The sequence below is a fragment of the Sylvia atricapilla genome, chromosome 8 (assembly GCF_009819655.1).
Source record: "Sylvia atricapilla isolate bSylAtr1 chromosome 8, bSylAtr1.pri, whole genome shotgun sequence".
Lineage (NCBI taxonomy): Eukaryota > Metazoa > Chordata > Aves > Passeriformes > Sylviidae > Sylvia > Sylvia atricapilla.
The window spans coordinates 17,433,952-17,451,531 of record NC_089147.1 but is presented as its reverse complement, the minus strand read 5'-3'; the positions used below and the strand labels follow the sequence as shown (position 1 = coordinate 17,451,531).

The 17,580-nt window shown below is 43.4% G+C and overlaps 1 protein-coding gene across 1 annotated transcript; it reads left to right on the top strand.

The window, feature by feature from the left end:
- The first annotated feature begins 357 nt into the window (after positions 1 to 357).
- TMEM72 (transmembrane protein 72) lies at positions 358 to 2,047 on the top strand. The gene is made up of 3 exons (XM_066324491.1): positions 358 to 413; positions 1,089 to 1,228; positions 1,409 to 2,047. The coding sequence occupies exons 1-3, from the start codon at positions 403 to 405 to the stop codon at positions 1,867 to 1,869; spliced, it is 612 nt and encodes a 203-aa protein (XP_066180588.1). The 5' UTR covers positions 358 to 402; the 3' UTR covers positions 1,870 to 2,047.
- The last annotated feature ends 15,533 nt before the right edge of the window (positions 2,048 to 17,580 follow it).

Here is a 17,580-nt window from a genome sequence, read left to right as displayed (position 1 = left end):
GCACCAAACTAAACTGCAACAGCAGCAGGGAACACTGCCCAAGGCTTTGGGTATTTCACATCTCCATATTGAGGTTTCAGAAAAGTAAGCTATTTGTGTTAGAAAAAGATGCTGCTGCAGACCCAGGCAGGCCAGAGGTGACACTGGCTGAAAGGTGACTCCCCAGGGGCAGAAGGGCCATGAGTTTTCCTCCACAAACCAGATGAGCAGAGAATGTTCACACCCCAGCACACAGACTGTGTTGAGAACTGGGTAGTAAATTCTGCCCCCTGTGCCCTTTCTGCCCACCTGGAGAACATACTCAAACACAGCCCTTCTCCCCTGACAGCTCCACCTTTCAGTTTTTCAGGAGTTGCAGTTACTGTCTGTGAAGGCTTCTTCTTTATCAGTTTGTTCCTGGAGATGTGCTTCACGTGAGTACACCCTGCCCACTGCTCTCCAGCCACGGTGGGATCTCCCAAAGGCACCTTGCCCCTTACAGGCAACACCAGATCTGGGGGAGCTGCAAGTGCCAGACAAAGGTCCTGCCCCTGATGCCAAGGCAAGTGCACTCAGACAGGGGGATGGTAAATGCGTCCATGTGCACAGCCATTCAAACCTTTGTTTTAAGCCAGGCTTGTGCCCCAATTTCCTGAGCATCAGCACAACAAACCCTGGTCTTCAGCATCTGCTTAACAGTGTGTAGGCACAAGGTACCAGGGTTGAAAGAAGAGCCAGATCCCAAGAGTCAGCTTCTGCTTCCTTTCAGAGACAGCACAGAAGTTCAAGTTAAAATGTAGACAATCTTTATGTCCTTTTCAGAGGCTGAGCACTGCTCCTGTCTTATAGCATAAACTCAAAAGTCCTCAAAGCTTAGACACAACACCTTACTCCAAATAATAGGCAATTGATTAGTGAGACACTGAGATGCTGGCCTCTGGCAAATGCTCTTCTCCCAACAGGAGAGCTTGCCTTCCCTGAAAAACACATCCATCTTCTGCCAAACCAGAGTGAGGATCTGCATATCTAGATGGGTCATGGTTAGGACCAAGTCTTCTAGGCATATGGTTGGTGCCTCATCCCACAAGGACCTCTCTTTCTCTCCCCAGTCACGAGCCTGAATCCCCAGCACAGGCCTGCTGGAAGCGAGCTAGGTGCCCAGGGAGCTTCCAGAAATTCCTGGGGTACACGCTGCTCTCAGTGGCTTGCTTCCTGCATCCCGTCCTCGTCTGGCATGTCACCATCCCTGGTGAGAAGCTTGGGTGGGGAGTAGTGCAGATGGAAGAGGAGCATGGTCTGTCAAGGGTGGAGGTGGGGATGTGCAGGGAGCTGGCCTGGTGGCCAATGGCACTAGGCTAGCCAGACCAGCACTGCTTGGCAAGGTCTTCCCTCTTGCTGGAGCCCTCAGCCAACAAAATCTTGTCCCCAGGGTCCATGCTGGTGCTCACTGCCCTGGCCTACTTCCTGCTGAGCAAGCGGAGGAAGAGCCCAGGGCGCAAAGAGACACATCCCCAGGCAGGTCAGTACGTGGACCCTTCAGCCACCGAGACAGCTCCAACCATCATTGGTGACACTGAGCAGACCTACACCTTCCACGGGGCCCAGAGGGAGCAGCACCGCTCACTTCTGGGCCATATGAAGAGCATCCTGAAGGGCAGCAAGGACAGGAGCTCATCCCCAGAAACTCCTGTCCCACCAGCAGCAGTGCCAGGCCCTCGTAAGCAAGTGCACTTCCAGGAGAAGGTGGTGCAGATCATCCCCTCTGTCAGCGAGAGCTTGGAGGATGTGGAGAGTGAGGCTGAGGAGACCACATCGGACACGACACCCATCCTCACCCCACCTGATGCCCCCATCATCATCGCCCCTCTCAGCCCTGCTGGCCTCTTCTGAGCCCTCAGCAGGAATGGGGACAGGACAGACCTGCTACCCTGGAACAGATGCTCCAGCAGCCAAAGGGCCCCAGGAGATGGCCCTTTTTGCCTTCGGTACTTTCAGGGTGACAACTGTGCCACCCGTGCTTCCAGGGGCTGTCTGCACTCCCTGGTCCCAGGCATGGTGGGGGCCAGGGGACAGGCCATGGTTCAGCCACGGGAGTGCCAGCACAGTGAGGTTTCTGCCCCCACAGCCTCACTTGTGTCACCCCCTGCTCAGCAGGACACACCACTGCAGTACTCCTGCCTGACATCACAGCCATGCTGTGTGCCTCCCTGCTGGCAGCAACAGGCAGGAGGGGAGGAGACCTCTGTGTCCCAGGGCAGCCTCTGCTGGGGCACTCGTGTCCCTCTGGCCCTCACTGCACATTGCAGAGCTCAGGGTGGGCTGCATTCAGCGCAGGGCACTGCAGCCTGCAGGTTCCCCCAACAGCACCTGCTGCAGCAGCTTGAGACATGCAAAACATATTTTGGAGATGGGCTGAGACCAAGCACACCCCCTGGCATTAGCACCTGCTTAATACCTCCCCAGACACTCTCTGAGCCCAGCAGGGAAATCATCTCTAGCCTTGGGGACACCTAAGCAGGAGCAGAGGCTTTCCAGCTGTCGCCTGCTTGGACAGCCCCCTTGAATTAAAAGAACTTTGGGATGATAGGGCAGGCCAGGTCCTGAGGCTCAGCCCCATGCTGGAACAGCAGACTGTGTGTAACTCCGGTGTGTAATTATGACCCTCAGATGGCAAAGGCAATAATAAAATTACCATACTGTCCCACCAGTTTCTTCCATGCCAGCTCCTCCCTGAACCCCTTAACCCTGGCTAATCCTGGCATAATTTCTGCCTTTTGAGGACCATTCAGTCATAATCAAGCTCATATTCAGCTCCCACCTGAGAACATGTGGGAAGAGCTCAGGTGAGTTCCTTGGACGTGGACAAGAAGCCACACTGTTGCTGCTGTTCGGATGAAAAGCTATAACTGCTCTGAGCCCAGACAGCACTGGGGGGAAGTGATGGTAATTAGAGAAGGTTCCTGGGACCTGCTAGACTGTTTATAAGGTAGAAGCCAGTTAGCTGGCTCTTTTTCTTGTAAATACATTACTTCTTCTATTTAAGATCTCAGCTCTCCAAGAGGTAATCACCATATTCTTTTAGGAAAGCAGTGTAGATCAAAGTGTAATCAGAAGGCAATTGAGATAAGAAACCAGTGCTACTTTTTAATAAACTCTTCTTAAGTGACTTCTAATTTGTGATATGGATGAGGAAGATGATGAAAGATATTGACTCACAATATTTGACTGCCTGTGTTTAATAACGAAACTGTTAACAAGAGCAGTTTATGAAGGGTTACACACACTTGTCAGTCCTACATTGAGACATAGACAAAAAGCTTTTTGTTCATCAACATTTCAAATAGTAGTTGGTATTAATCTGCTCTAAATGATACATGAATTAGAGACCTCCTGTTCCTTCACCCTGTCATGGTGTGCTGGGGAAGAGTCACGTACACATGTGCCTTTAGGGTGGATTTGCACCTGTAAAAATATCTTCAGAAAATTTCACCCATTAACACTGCACAGCTGATAGCAGCAAGCCCAGGATCCAACCACAGCTTCACCCTCAACCTGGTGTATTCATCACATTAGGAGATAGAAAAATAAAGCTATTTTCCTCTGAAGCTGGTGACAAACACCTGCACCAGCCAAGGTCCCAACCCAGCCATGCTAACAGGATACCCACCCTGGCCTACTATGCCCAAAAAGGCAGAGCTGGCTTCCCAGCTTGACCACACATCTGCTCTGCAATTAGAGCCATTTTCATTAGCAAAGTCAGCATCCAAGGCTCTTCTTTGAACATTGCGTAATTAATTCAGACAGAAAGATAAACTTCATTGAAAAGGCACTGCTCCCAATATCTCGAGCAATCTGCTGACAAGAGAAAGACTGTACTACTCTAGACTCTTTTCTAGCCCTCAGCAAAGCTCCTGGGTGGGAACAGGTGCTCTGATACAAATTTCATCCTTCAGCCCTTACTCGATCAGCCAGCCCCATGATTTGTACTGTGGGGAAGCAGAGCCAGCTGCTAGGGGCAAAACAACACGATGACAGCACCTTGGCGCTTTGAAGTGTGTAGGGAGTTAATTTCTTTGTTCTGTGAAGTGCTTAAAATGCATTTGCAGTTGTTAGTCTGCGCAATTAGGTTTCTATTTTTAGGCTCATCTTTTAGGCTCCTCTTTGTATTTTTAGTCTGTTGTAGGTTTCCCTTCAGAACCAAGATCGGAGCAAGCTACAGGTGAGGTGTTTTTTCAGGCTTCATGGAGCCAGACTGGACCTGGTTGCTTTTCTTGCATGCTCCCTAGTGCTGGCCTGCTTCTTCTCCAACCCCACAGCTAGTTGGCACAGGAGAAAAGGCTGGGTGGAAAAAAGCTTCTTGTCTTTTCTGTGGTATTAAATTGCCTATTCAGTGAAGGTCCATGGCAGGCTCACCCTGGAGTTTGCCAAGAGCCTGCATCCATGCTGGGGAAGTGGCTGCTCCTTCAGAGGCAGACAAGCTGCACCTCAAAGCACCTGAGCTGCCTCCCAGGTTCTCCCTGCCAAGGAGCCCATTTGTACATCCCTCCCTCTGTTCCTCACCACCCATCCCAGCCCTGGTGTCACCTTGCAGCACCATGAGCATACAGACCTGTTAGCCCAGAGGAACAATTATTAGGAAAAAGAAAGCAGGTGGCTATCTTCTTGGTATCAGCCAAATAAGTTCAGGGAGGGCCAGCCACAAATGAAGGGGATGTGGGATAAAAGGACCTCTTTCAGAGTCAGCAGGCTGTTAGAGCTGCTCAACTGCTTAAAGAAACAAAGCCTCAGGCTTTCTTTAAAACCCAGTGCAGAGGAAATGTTCAGCCTCAGGGGGTCAGATGACTTTGCAGAGGCCTCAGAGATTATTCATTCAAGTGTGCCCTTTTCTGTTGGCTGACTCCCTACATCTAGTTGTGAGAGGCATTCCGGGGCTGCTGAAGGCACCAGAGATGCTGTAGAGGCTGTGGGGGTCTGTATGAGAAAAGCTCTCATACACACGTGGTAATTGCAGGAAAAGTAAGAGAGGGAGAACTTGATGCTATTAACTTTTAACTTGCAGTGCACTGTATCCGAATATGAGCTGCTGGAGCTGTAAGTCCACACACCACTACATGAACTCTGTTATGTAATTTTTGCCTGCATTGCAAAAATTCATTACTTGGCTGGTCCATTGAGATTAATCCATGGAGTTAGAGTGCATAAAACTATAAACTCCTGTGGATTCGCATACTGAAAGGAAATTAGATGAATCATCCAAAAGAAATACATGTGTAAGGTAAAACTCTGTGAGGTAATCCTGGCAGAAATTGCTTTCTTCAACATTTCCACCAAAGATTCCCCTGCATCAGGAAAAATTTGCCTGCTTTACAAGCGAATTGGAGACACACTCTTTTATTTGACAGCCCCCATCAAAATGTAGTGAGCTGGTATGCTGCAAGCAGTTACTCCATTTTAAGTTTCACGTCCAGGAAAACCACATTTTGGTGCAAGCTTCACTCACAATTCCTCTTTTCTTCCAATGCACAAGTAGTGTTTGCAGAGCCCTGGAGACAGGCATATTACCTGCCCCACCACAGTGCTCCCACCTCACACCAGGGACTGGGATAGTCACCCTCCTAACTCTCTAAATCCATACAGGGACTCTGGTCTCCCATTTCTTGGAGTACTGCTCCATATTTAAAACATGGAAATTAGTGCTTTACCCAAACAACAGCAATGTTAGAAAAATAAGGCACACTTGGAGAGAAAAGTTTTCAGTTTCTGCAGTGTCAGTAATTAAAATCAAAAATGCCCTGCTTGAGCCTGTAACCACAACACTCACATCAGCAAACACCAGTATCAGCATCAGTGGCATTGGTGGCCTCTGATTCAGTATTGAGTCATATCCACATGCAGGAGAGGACCTGTCTCCACTTGATTCCAATGCTGCATACTAACACCTGCAACTCCGCCACTCTTCAGCCCTGCTCCTTCTCCTATCCCAGTCAGGAGCTTCTCCCATGTGCTGGGGCAGAAATGCAGTTTCTGTTTTGGCTGGCCTCCCATTTTGTGCTGTGAGGGAAGTTACAGAAACTGAAACTAGATCCCAAACCTGCCTGGGATTGCTTGGAGCTGTCAGCTCTCTTGTCTGCTTGGCATGATGCAAAAGCAGGAATATGATTTCCAGCCACCATATATCAGTGACATGCCATTAGTGAAACTGCTGCATAGATTATATCCTAATGAATGTTTGAGTACCTCCTGGATTCTAATTCTTAATTATTCACTCAGCATGTGACTTTATTTGAGTGTTGTTTTGAGGCTCTAGGCAAACGCCAGGAACCAACCCAAATCTTTGGATCACAGACTAAGGAGGGAATCCATATGTCAGACAGGGGGAAAAAAAAGTAAGTGAAAAGTTAAAAAATGGAAAGGGTAATGTTTATTGGCAGATCTTCCTCATCACATCCTGGACTTCCTACAGCTCAGGAGGAAGTTGTGAACAGCATCTTAATACTAATCCCCATCCCACTCTCATCACTTCCTTCCCCCAGCCATTTCTTCACCCCAAACATTTCCCCTCCAGAGCTCTATTAAAAAGGAAATACTGCCCGAATTAAGTCACACTAAACAAAAGTACATGCACTGTGACATGATTGCACAGTTCCTTACTGCCCCTCCCTCTCCAAAACCCCTCAGTAAGAGTATCTGTGTTTGGTAGTCACCCAGGTGCCCAACCTTGCTCGTCAGCTCCCACTCCCCTGCTGGAACCCACACTCCCTGCAGAGACACTTGCAGCTGCATTTTGGATGAGGATTTCAGCACTGCAGAGGGGCTCACATCTTCCAAACCGTGCCTAGAAGGAAAGAGGGAAGCACACCCTGGGAATGTGCCCAGAAAAGAAAGACTATTTGGCAGCCATAGCTAACTTGTTCTGTTTTTCCAGGGATTTTTTGGTAAACCTCAGCTTCCAACTCTTGATGCCTGCTCTTGCAGTACATTAAAAAAAAAAAAAAAAAAAAAACCAAAAACAAACAAACAAAACAAACAAAAAAAAAAAAAAAAAAAAAAAAAAAAAAAAAACCAAAAACCCACCAAGACACCAAGCAAACAAACAAACAAAAGCCTCACTACATTAAAAAAAAAGCATTTGTCCCATAAAATAAGCAATTTTTTTCAGTAATGTTTTTGCTAGATTGCATTACTTCCTTCAATATCGAGAAAGCAGAAGAACACCAAAATTTTATTGTTTGCAAAACCGAGGAGAAGAAACTCTTCTACACTGGCTACTCTCTAAGCCACACTCAAGTAAAATTCTCTGGGGTATTTGGTATAATGATAGGACTTTGAATTTGATATAGTAGCACTCCATTTCTCCCTTTCAAGGTGAGGAGACTTGCTCTGGGGTCTTTATTATTTCTTTTACTTTTGTGCCTCATGAGGAGACAATCCCCAGCCCTTTGTGCATGTATAACTTTGCAGCAGCATGCAAGGAAGCTTGATCTGAGAAGCTCTTGGGGATTGGACTTGAGAAAGAAATTGCAGCCCTTCCCCTCAAAACCCAGGCCCAGGCAGAAAAGTGAACTCCATCTTTTCATCTCTGATTCATTATTATTCCATCTCAGCATCTGTTTCTCATGCAAGCATCTGCAAGCTCAGAAGAAACCATCAGCTGCAAAAGGAAATTCAGTGTCTTCTCCAGCATAGACATGTTATGTGTTTCACATTGGGACTACATGTTGTGACAGTGTAAAAAATATGACAATCTTACTGTCAACATCTCTCATGGAAGTGCCCTAAGAAGGAAACTGCAAACAATTTTTGCTGACTGGTTTGGAAATGTAGAAGACTCTGCTTTTGTCATTAATTTTTCTGGCTCTTATGCAGTACTAAAACGCTGCATTTCTGCTATAATCATTTTATCAAGCTCATTGTTTCATGTTTTCTTCACTTCCAACTGGTAATCACAGACACAAACATTCCCTTGTTCAAATGGATTCCTTCTAAATCGAAATTCCACGTCTTTTGTTTTCTACTTACATAGCACTTTCAACCACAGAAAAGCTGGCAGAAAGTGGCAAAATATTTATTGCTTTATGTCCAGCAATAATTAAGCTACAGCTACAATTAAGAATGCCCCAAACCTGTTAGTTTCAGTTCTGCTCATCCTGAAACCGTGCCACAGATATGAATTAGTCCATCAGTACTGTGTGTCTAGACAGGGTACCATGACCAAGATCATGTGAGGCAACTATCAAACAAGGTAAAGTAAAAAATACCACATGGAATTATATTGCCATGGAAATGCTATTGCAGCCACTGTGTTGGTTCTGCCCCAAAACAATGTCCTGTTGTGCCATTCTGGACAGACTCTCTTCTTTCTTGCCACTTGCTTATACCTGTGAAAACTCTTGTGTCACCTATGAAATGCTCGTGCAACCATCTGTATTTCACAGAACTTCCATGCACAGCTGAGCTTTGTCACTCAATACTTTTGAAAAGTAATTATTCAAATAACTGCCCTACAACGAGCTAAGTCTGTAAAACAATTAAAAACAGAAGTGTAAGAAAAATAATGTTGAGCAATTTCTTAAACCTTTTTATAGGATTGTAACCCACATATTACTGGCATTCAGATCAGCCATTCAGATGAGTGCTTTTTCTTATTAATTAGATTTTACGTCTCAGGCCAGCACAGTCAAAATTACAAGTTGAATGGAATTCAAAGCTAATTGGAAGTAGAAAATCAGCAATGATAATTTTTAATCACTTTCACTTAACAGTAATTCAAATTACAGGTTAAATAATATTTCTGAAAACATTCATCTGTTTTATAATGATTTTAATTCTTAGTATTTATTAAGATGAAAAATAATTTTATTAATAGCATTTTGCATTTGTTCTATCCTTTTAAAGAAAGTTTGACATCTATGAAAAGCTTTCTTATGAAGCTGAGTAGGTGTGTACATGGCTCAATACCTGTGCAGAGCAGCTGCTAAAACTGAAGCCAAGTAGAATTTCTGTTTTAATATACTGTGGTTTTATATCCATTTGATCTATTTAATCATGTTTTAAATCTGTTTATTCAAAGTAGTCATGAGGAACTTTACAGACCTCTGAGTTCACAAGTCTATAAACTTACTCTGCCCTGGATGAATCACTCATAAATGGATGTGTATGAAAAGCACGAGAGGGCAAATGAAGATTTCTTTTTCCTTCCCCCTGAGCAGAAGTATGACAACATTAGTTGCATTGGAACTGAAATTGCCACATACATTAGGAATTGCTGTCTCTTTCCCCCTTCAAAGCCAGAAGACAGACTTAAAAAGCGCAAAATACAACAAACAAAGCAATATGGATTCATGATGATTAGTTTCCCTGTATAACTTTTCCATCACCTTTTTAATTCTGAGGTGGTTTGAACACTGTGCAATACCCTGCTGTTGCAGCACTGCTGTGTGGTTTTGTGGCAGGAGCAGCAGGACAGTGTGTCTCACCTCCCCCATGCAGAGGGAGGTCAGTGCCTGGGACAGTGACCCTTGGCCAGGGTGTGTGTGGGAATGGCTCGTCCTTGTAGCACCACTGCTGGAGCTGAACAGCTTTTTTCTCAGCTCATCCAGGAGATATCACACCTTTCTATGCTATGGTTGTATTTAGCAAACCAGGTTCACCTTTAATGACCACACCCTATCTATTACTAATAAACAAGACCATGTGCGTTGCATACAAGAGCCTGCAGTTTCATTTTGTGTCGCTTGGTAAATCCACATTGCTTTGATGGGAACTATCAGGGTGATTGTGTCTCCGATTAGGTGCAGTGACAACGCTTCTGACTGTGATTTCTCAGACAGAACTGCATGTGTACACACGGGGTAGCTGATGCATGATGCATTTGATGTTTCAAAGGCAAGCAAACCTCTGGGGTTCTCATGCTAACAGAGCTAACCTCTGCAGCATGGTTTATACACACACCCTCTGTTGGACAGATCTCTGCAAGCCAAAGTTTGTTGCAGGTAAGAAAATATACCATGGCTAGAAAAGTCATGATGTGTAAAGTGGCCTCCCATCAGGCTAAGTACCAAAACCAAATATATCAATAATAGAAAAAAGAGAAGAAAGAAAGAAAAGAGAAAGGAAGAGAAAGATAAGAAAGAAAAGAAAAGAGAAGAAAGAAAGAAAGAACGAAAGCAAGAAAGAAAGAAAGAAAGAAAGAAAAGAAAGAAAAGAAAGAAGAAAGAAAGAAAGAAACAAACAAACAAACAAAAACCCTCTAATCTCTACAACATCAAAGAGCTGGATAAAATACTATGAGATTATCTACCAAGTCTTCTGAAGTCCAAGGATAATATCAAAACAGGTATAATCATGCTAATAATTCCCAGGCTTGTAACAGTTATGAAAAAACAATTTAAACTATAATGATGTTATAAATTACTGAATTACTAAGATTTTATTGTAAGATTGGTTGACATTTCCATAAAGATTGCTACTCCTGGAGTTACATGAGGATATCAGGCACAGATTCTATTCAAAGGGATGCCTCTGTCACAGAGAAAAATCCTGAAAACTGGGAGCACCTACTGATCCTGGACAATTTGTTTGTGGCTTTGAATGCACGGAACTGACTAGTCTGCATCACCTGGGAAAGGGAAAAGGCTTAAAATTCCTTTCATAAATAACCACTCTTTCCCCCCTATAATGTTCAGCTACATACAGTGTAAATTTTGCAGACCATTGATGTTCAGGATTTTAAACAACTTGTACCCATTAGTCATCACAAATGGTAAATTTCTTCTACACCTGAAATTCCGGCTGTTGCTTTGCATAAACCAAATGAAGTTTACCTGAAAATCCAGTCTTCATTATTTACTTACAGTTTTGTAAATAAAGCAATCTTTAGCAGATTAAGATAAAACACAGCTCAGATATGATCAAGTAAGAGACTTGTTCAGCCAAAATGAATACATGTGAAGTCTGAGTCAAATCCCAGAGGCAGGCAAGGTTCTCAAGGGCATCTGAAATAGCACTAAAGTCCACTGGTTACTTGTTGATGCATCCAGGATCTGATTACTGGTGTGTTGAATAAACCCTTCTTCTGCTACTCTCCAGTCTTTGTCCCAGTGTCTCACAGGTAACAGTGACCAAGGATTAAAGGAAAAGGAGAAAAAAAAAGCAGAGAAATTAGTGCCTGAAATGCTGTGATTCTGCAAAAAATGTTCTCCCCAAATTCCCTCTGAGGTGAATTGCCATGTGAGGGGAAAAGTAGCCATTGTGAGCAGAGGATTGCATGAGCACACCCTGTGTGCATATACACCCTGTATTTATGATTTTACCCACTGGTAGCTGACGGCTGGTGTACCACATAGAGAAGTCAGTTTGCTGTAAGCAATTATCTAGCCCTGGCTTTGATTCTCCAATAAATAAAGTCCAAGGCTGTGATTCTTTGCAGTCCCAAGTGAAAATTACAGACCAGTGGTCACAGAAGCCATCTCAGAGCTGACCTGCCCCTCGTGCTGCTCCCCATCCCTGGTGCCAGCAGCAGTGTCACATGTGGAGGCAGGCATCATTTGGAACATCTGCTGATTTTAGCAATCCTGCAGTGGAAGGCAAGGCTGTCTCCTTCCACAGAGCATGCCAGTGCCCCTCCTCAATGTCTCTTGCTAGAACCTGATATGGAGATGTTGCTCACTTCTGCACAATCTGAACAACCTCCGGGATGCTGAACGTGCCAGGTGAAAATTCACAGCAAACAAAATCATAACGATTCTTTCCACATACATGCCAAGGTCCTTGGAGATTGGGAACTCCATTTTGGGGTGGATCCATTTTCTCTGAACTGGTCTTATTTCAGTTCCTCGCTTATTAAAAGTGAACCATGCACAGCTATGCAGAAAACAGTGGCATTAACTTCAGGCTGCCTCCTAATGCAGTGCCTTCTGTGGAAACAAATGCTTTCTTATGAAACTAAAAGGGCAGGTATCCAGTATATATATCACATAAAAATTTGGCACTGTACCTTTCCCATAAGCTTGAGAGTGAGTCTGACTGCAGAGGGTCCATAATATCAGAATAATTCATTTATTAAAAGTACTTGTGCATGTCTTCATTATTTGAAAGTTATACTGGTCTAAAAAAGAATTCTTTTTTGCAATGGCACAATCCATTTTCAAAACATGAAGATGAGCAATCCAGCAGCAGTGAAGAAGCATACAGTGATTTTATTCAGAGGCTTAAGGGAGAATGGTTCAGCTGCCTCCCTAAGGGAGCAATGTTCAGGAGACTGCTGTCTGTGTGTTTGTCTCCATGTTCCCTGGTTTTCAGCATAGTCCTCCACAAAATAATTAAGGCTTTGTTGTTTGATAACAAAAAGTTGACAAACTAGAAGAGAAGGATTGCAAGTGTCCTGACCAGTAAACACTGCAGCATGATTAGGAAATTAGAAGAGGAAGAAGAAGAGCAAGATAAATACCCAAATATTTGACTGGATCCTGCAATCAACCATAAAGTACAAACTGACAGGAAAACAGGGTGGCTTCATCTAGCACTGAGGAAACAATTTATAAACAAAAAAGAATTCTGAGAAGATCGAATTTAAATTTTTACAGCATTACTAACTGCAAGAATTTACCTGCCTGTTAAAATTTTGTTTAAATGTTTCTTTCAGATATTTTCTTTTTCTCAAGACAAAAAAAAAAAAACAAAAAGTGACTTTTTATCTCCAGCAGTACATTTTCTAAACTGTCTTTTGGTACAATTTGTAATTAGGACATGATTTATGATTTCCATGAAGAAAACGTGGCATCCCTTAGGGCACAAAGGGGAGGATTTCAGTTGCAATTTTCATATACTTATCTGAATATTCATTCAGATTAACAAGATTGCAGTTTACAAGCTGTTCAGACAAGTAGCAGGGACAGTTTGTGCACAAAATCCTCCTAGCTGGAGGTGCCAGCTGAAGCGTAGAAAGGAAACAAAAGCCCTGGAGATTAGAATTACTTGACAAGGTCCAATAACAGCAGTGGGTGGCCAATGTCCCTGTTGTTAGATACGGACACCAGACATTTATTTGAAGTTGTCAGGATGACCTGAGCAATACTGTGGATACAGCCAGTGCTGACTGATTTGTCTGGGCACTGCTGCAGCAGGGAGATGTCAGCCCAGCCTCACCAGCTGAGGGGCAGGGCACACAGTGCAAGGGGTGCAGATCCTAAAAGTGATGCTGCCAGGGCCAGGTCTCAGCTGTTAGCTCTGTGTGCTCCTCCGTAGGGCGGCTGCTAGCTCAGACCAGAATCAGCCTGAGGATCACCACACCACAACTTTTTGGACAGTGGAGACCTGACTAGTTGTCCTGTTGGTTTTCAAAAGGAAAATACAAATTAGCAGCTTTTCAGACCTGTCCTTGTCTAATATTGAAGCCTCTCCCTTCCAGACTGACAGTCCCACTAGCAGAGAGCGACACAGTGTCCTCATACACACACCTTGGGAACTGGCCATTTTTCAGATGGCCACTACCATCTGCTCTAGGGCAGAGAAACAGCCACAAGACCTCTGCAAAGGGATCTTCCTGGCTCAAGACGTTTCAGAAAATGCTCCCAAAGCAAAGAGGTCATCCTGATCACCAAAAAGACATGCTTTTATTTTGGGACAGTAAGAATTGTGCCCTTTCCTGCTATTGTTTGTCTTAATGAATGAATACTCCCTTGTTTAATGAAAACTTTTGCTGTCTAGAGCAACATTCAGTGGAGCAGAGCTTGAAGAAGTCCATAAGTCTCATTCATCCTCTGTGCGATGTTGTGGAACTATGTGTTGGCACTAACATTTTAGAAGTTAACTTCCTTCACGTAGCAAAAGTATGAAACATTTTGTTGACATAAGTAAAATAGAACGTGTAGGTTCTTCATTTGGTTTGGAAAGTATCACTTTGGGGTTAGCAGGCAAATTTTGTCTTTATAAGGGAAAGCTTCCATTGAAAACACAGACTATATTTGATAAGCAGCTTTGCTATTTAAAGTGCGTTTCTATAGCTAAGGTTAAAATACTGTGATCATGTTCCTTTTCCCTTACAAAAGCTCAAAACAATATTCTACATCCTACGCAAAAAGTAATCATCTTAATTTTATAATTACTGTATATTTCATTTCTCATTCTTTACAGTATATTAATTAATGTGGGAAAATTAATGTTGATGCTCAGGGCAAAACATTAGTTTGCATTGGTAACTGTAGCTTCACTTTTTAAAGAAAAAGGATCAGATCTATGAGTCAGCAAAACCTTTGCTGTTTCAAAAGAAATTCCTATTATGTATAAAGGCACAAGTGAAAAAATAAGTGATTTACAAATTGGAAAGACGGGTCTATGACTGTCTAACCTGCTGCCATAGCAGAAGTTAGGGGGAAATTGGTTTTAATGTGTGAAAAAAATGAACAAAACACGATGGAGATGATTAGTAATGGAATTCATATTTTATGAGAATTTTCCAGCAGAAAGAAGGCAAGGAGAAAAGTGTTCATGAGAAGAGAGACAGGAGTGCCAGCCCACTCTGGGATGCTGCTAACTCAGCCTCCACTCAACTCAGTTACAAGTGTGCAAAATCCCAGTCTGAATGAAGGACAGAAGTTTTGTGATGCTGTCTCTAACCTCCCCAGCACCCTCCCTCTTTCCCAGAGCAAACACCTTACCTTAATTCTTAGGATTAAGAAAAACTGAAGGCCCTCTGCCCAAAGTCCCTTTGACTCTAAAAATAGCTGGCTGGGTCCTGCTGATGGCAGCACGAGGCTGACCAGAGACGTTTTCAGTCTGTGCTTACCAGTGCTCAATGGCCCACGCAGACCAGGAGAGTGCTGCACGCTGAGTGCAAGGCCTGCACAGAGCTCATACTGGTGCCAGCTCTTCTGCCAGAGAACTTCAATTCACACACAATTTCATTTAGCAACAAGTGCAAGGCAAGCATATGAAATTTTCAGCTTTCCACACGTAGGCAAATATGTAAATTCCTCTCTTCTCTAATTATAGTCAATATAATTAATACCTTGTTCCCATGAAGGTGACAAGATGCATTATTATACATTACTACAAAATTAGCAGAAGGTTAAAATAAATTGTCTTCAGATTGCCAGGCAAAACAATTTGAACAATGTGAAGCTCATAAATTGCAAAACAGAGTTCATCCACCCTCAGAGGTGAAGAAATCCTGGCTTGCATACATGTCACAAACTTCAGCATCAGCCAGAAGGTGTTGTGGAAATAACTGCTCTTTTCGCAAGTTGTATTTCCCTTGGATAAGCCAACAGACAGGCTGGTGCTGAGCTTTTCATGTGCAAGCTGCCCCTTCGATGGGTGACTGGCACTTGAGCATGAGGGTAATGCTGCCTGGGACATTTCCAGAAAAGGTATCAGCAGTGTGAGCACAGCCAGGCATGCAGCCCTCTCTGTCCCTCAGGAGCCCTTCCTTTTGATCCTTCTTTCTTTACCTTTGTCACAGGAAAGATTCATAATTATCTAAGTGCCAATGCAGAGCTACCTCACTCATAACTTACAAATACTGTGCTGGTAATCCCCAGGCAGGCCCACTGACCTTGATGATGATCACCAGAAATATTTTTGCAGGCCTGACAGAGCTAAGAAGAATCTCTCACCCAAGCAGTGCCTGTTCTAGCTAATGATTTATGCTTCTGCGCTTCTGCCTGTGTCTGTGGACTGCACTGAGAGCAGTTCCTTTGCTGTTTGGAAATGTAGGCCCCTTGCTGAATAGGGAGGGTCTGTCTTCTCCCCCAAAACGTGCCTGTGCTGGGGGCAAACAGCACTCCAACTGAGGCAACAGCATGGGCTGGGTGGCTGAGGGCAGTAGTTGTATAGTGCTGGAAACCAGGAATTATCCCAGGGACTCAGTGGAGAGCACACTATTAGACCCTGTGCTTAGTTCTCAGTGTTTTTCTCACTCTCAGGAAGCAACTGTTTACACCATTATGAGATGAAATGTATTTTAAAGCCATATGAGTGCACAAGGGGATCCTTCTGGTTTTGCTGCTTTGTGTTCCCTTGGAGACTCCTGGACGGCAACTTCCACAAAAACAAGTCTGTCTCTCAATAAAGCATGCCTCCCCTTAAGGCTCTCCTTAACATACCTAAAATAGCCAAACATTTCTGATAACTACGTTCACTAGCTACATGAAGAAGCCAAAAGGACATATTTGATCCATGATGAACTGCTATATTCAGCTGTATAAAAATATCTTCCATTCCTAAGTCATTTCCAGAGCCAGGTCCAATTCCTGCAGCAGGAGGGGAATGGGAAGAGCAAAGAGTTTACAGAAAACACGAAAATTCTGGGAATTATATTCTGTACATTGATTGGAGTTTTATCCATAAAAAGCACTAGAAAGAGCTGGGGCTTCATAAACTGAGCATGTAGTGAAAAAGTTACATAAAGGCACTTATATAAATAAGGGCACCTAGACTGGCCAGTTTAAAGTTCATTTGCATATGACCACACTTGTGAAGATGCAGCCACAACCCTTGAGAGCAACACCTCAACCTTTAAGCATTTCCAGTGAATTCCACATGTGATTATAGTGTGAGTATACTTCCACTGAAACCTGAAAATTTACAACAGAGTGCATGTCTGGTTTTTAAAAAATCTGCCCAACACTCACAATAGTTCACCTTCTTTACCCGGCTCAAACACTCACTTTTGAGTGCCTACAATGACTTTATCCAGTCATTTGCTATTTATGGTATTATGCCATGTTTATGCAATATTTTAGGGAGGGGTTTTTTGTTATTGGAGTATTGTTTTGCACTAAAGAATGTAGCTGGCTTTGTCCACAGCATGTTAATAGCACATCTTAATGACTTAGAATAGCATGAGATACTCAAAGGCAAGTACACATTTAAACAGTCCGCTCATGAAATTCTTCCTGAACTTCAAAGGACACTGAAATTTTAAAAAGTGGAAACCTGCTTTTCTTACAGGAAAGATGAAAGAACTTGGAGTATTTAGAGGAAATAATGAGAAGATTCAAAAAAAAAATCCCATCCCGTTTGTAGAACCAGTATTTGAAAACACTCCGTGTTCCAAACCAGATCTTTGAAAATCATTTCCTCTCCTAATTCACTGCCTGAAATTGAACTCAGATGTTTCTATTTCTCTTTGAAGACCTGATAACAAGTCTTCTCCTGAGATCTTCTTTCGTATTTCTTTCTGATCTGTAAATATTAAAGAAAATAACTTCTGAGGATATATTGAATATTTCTGATCCTAACCACAGGCAGTACTGCAAGAAGAAAGCATGCAAGCTATAATATAAACATAAATACCAAATCCTGCTCAAAACCTTGGTGAATGTTCATCTCAGGCCTGTTCTGTGTGGATGAACAATATTTCTGAGACAGAGAGAACATTTGAAGGAATAAAATTGGGAACCAAACAAGAAAGAATAATTAATTTCAAGATTTAAAAATACCTGTAACATGCAGAATGAAAAACCCACCAGCTTTATGCCAGAGTACACAAGTCACAAAAATCCAAGAAGATCCTCACTGATACTTCTGCAAAGGTTCTGTTGCTGTAGTGAGGACACAACTTGTGGTGGAACACAGCTGCTCTGGGCTTGTCCTCCACAA

What these genes read in the sequence shown, in the direction of transcription:
- TMEM72 (XM_066324491.1), top strand. An exon ending in CTGGCATGTCACCATCCCTG is followed by an intron (nt 1,229 to 1,408) that starts GTGAGAAGCTTG and finishes TCTTGTCCCCAG; the next exon opens with GGTCCATGCTGGTGCTCACT.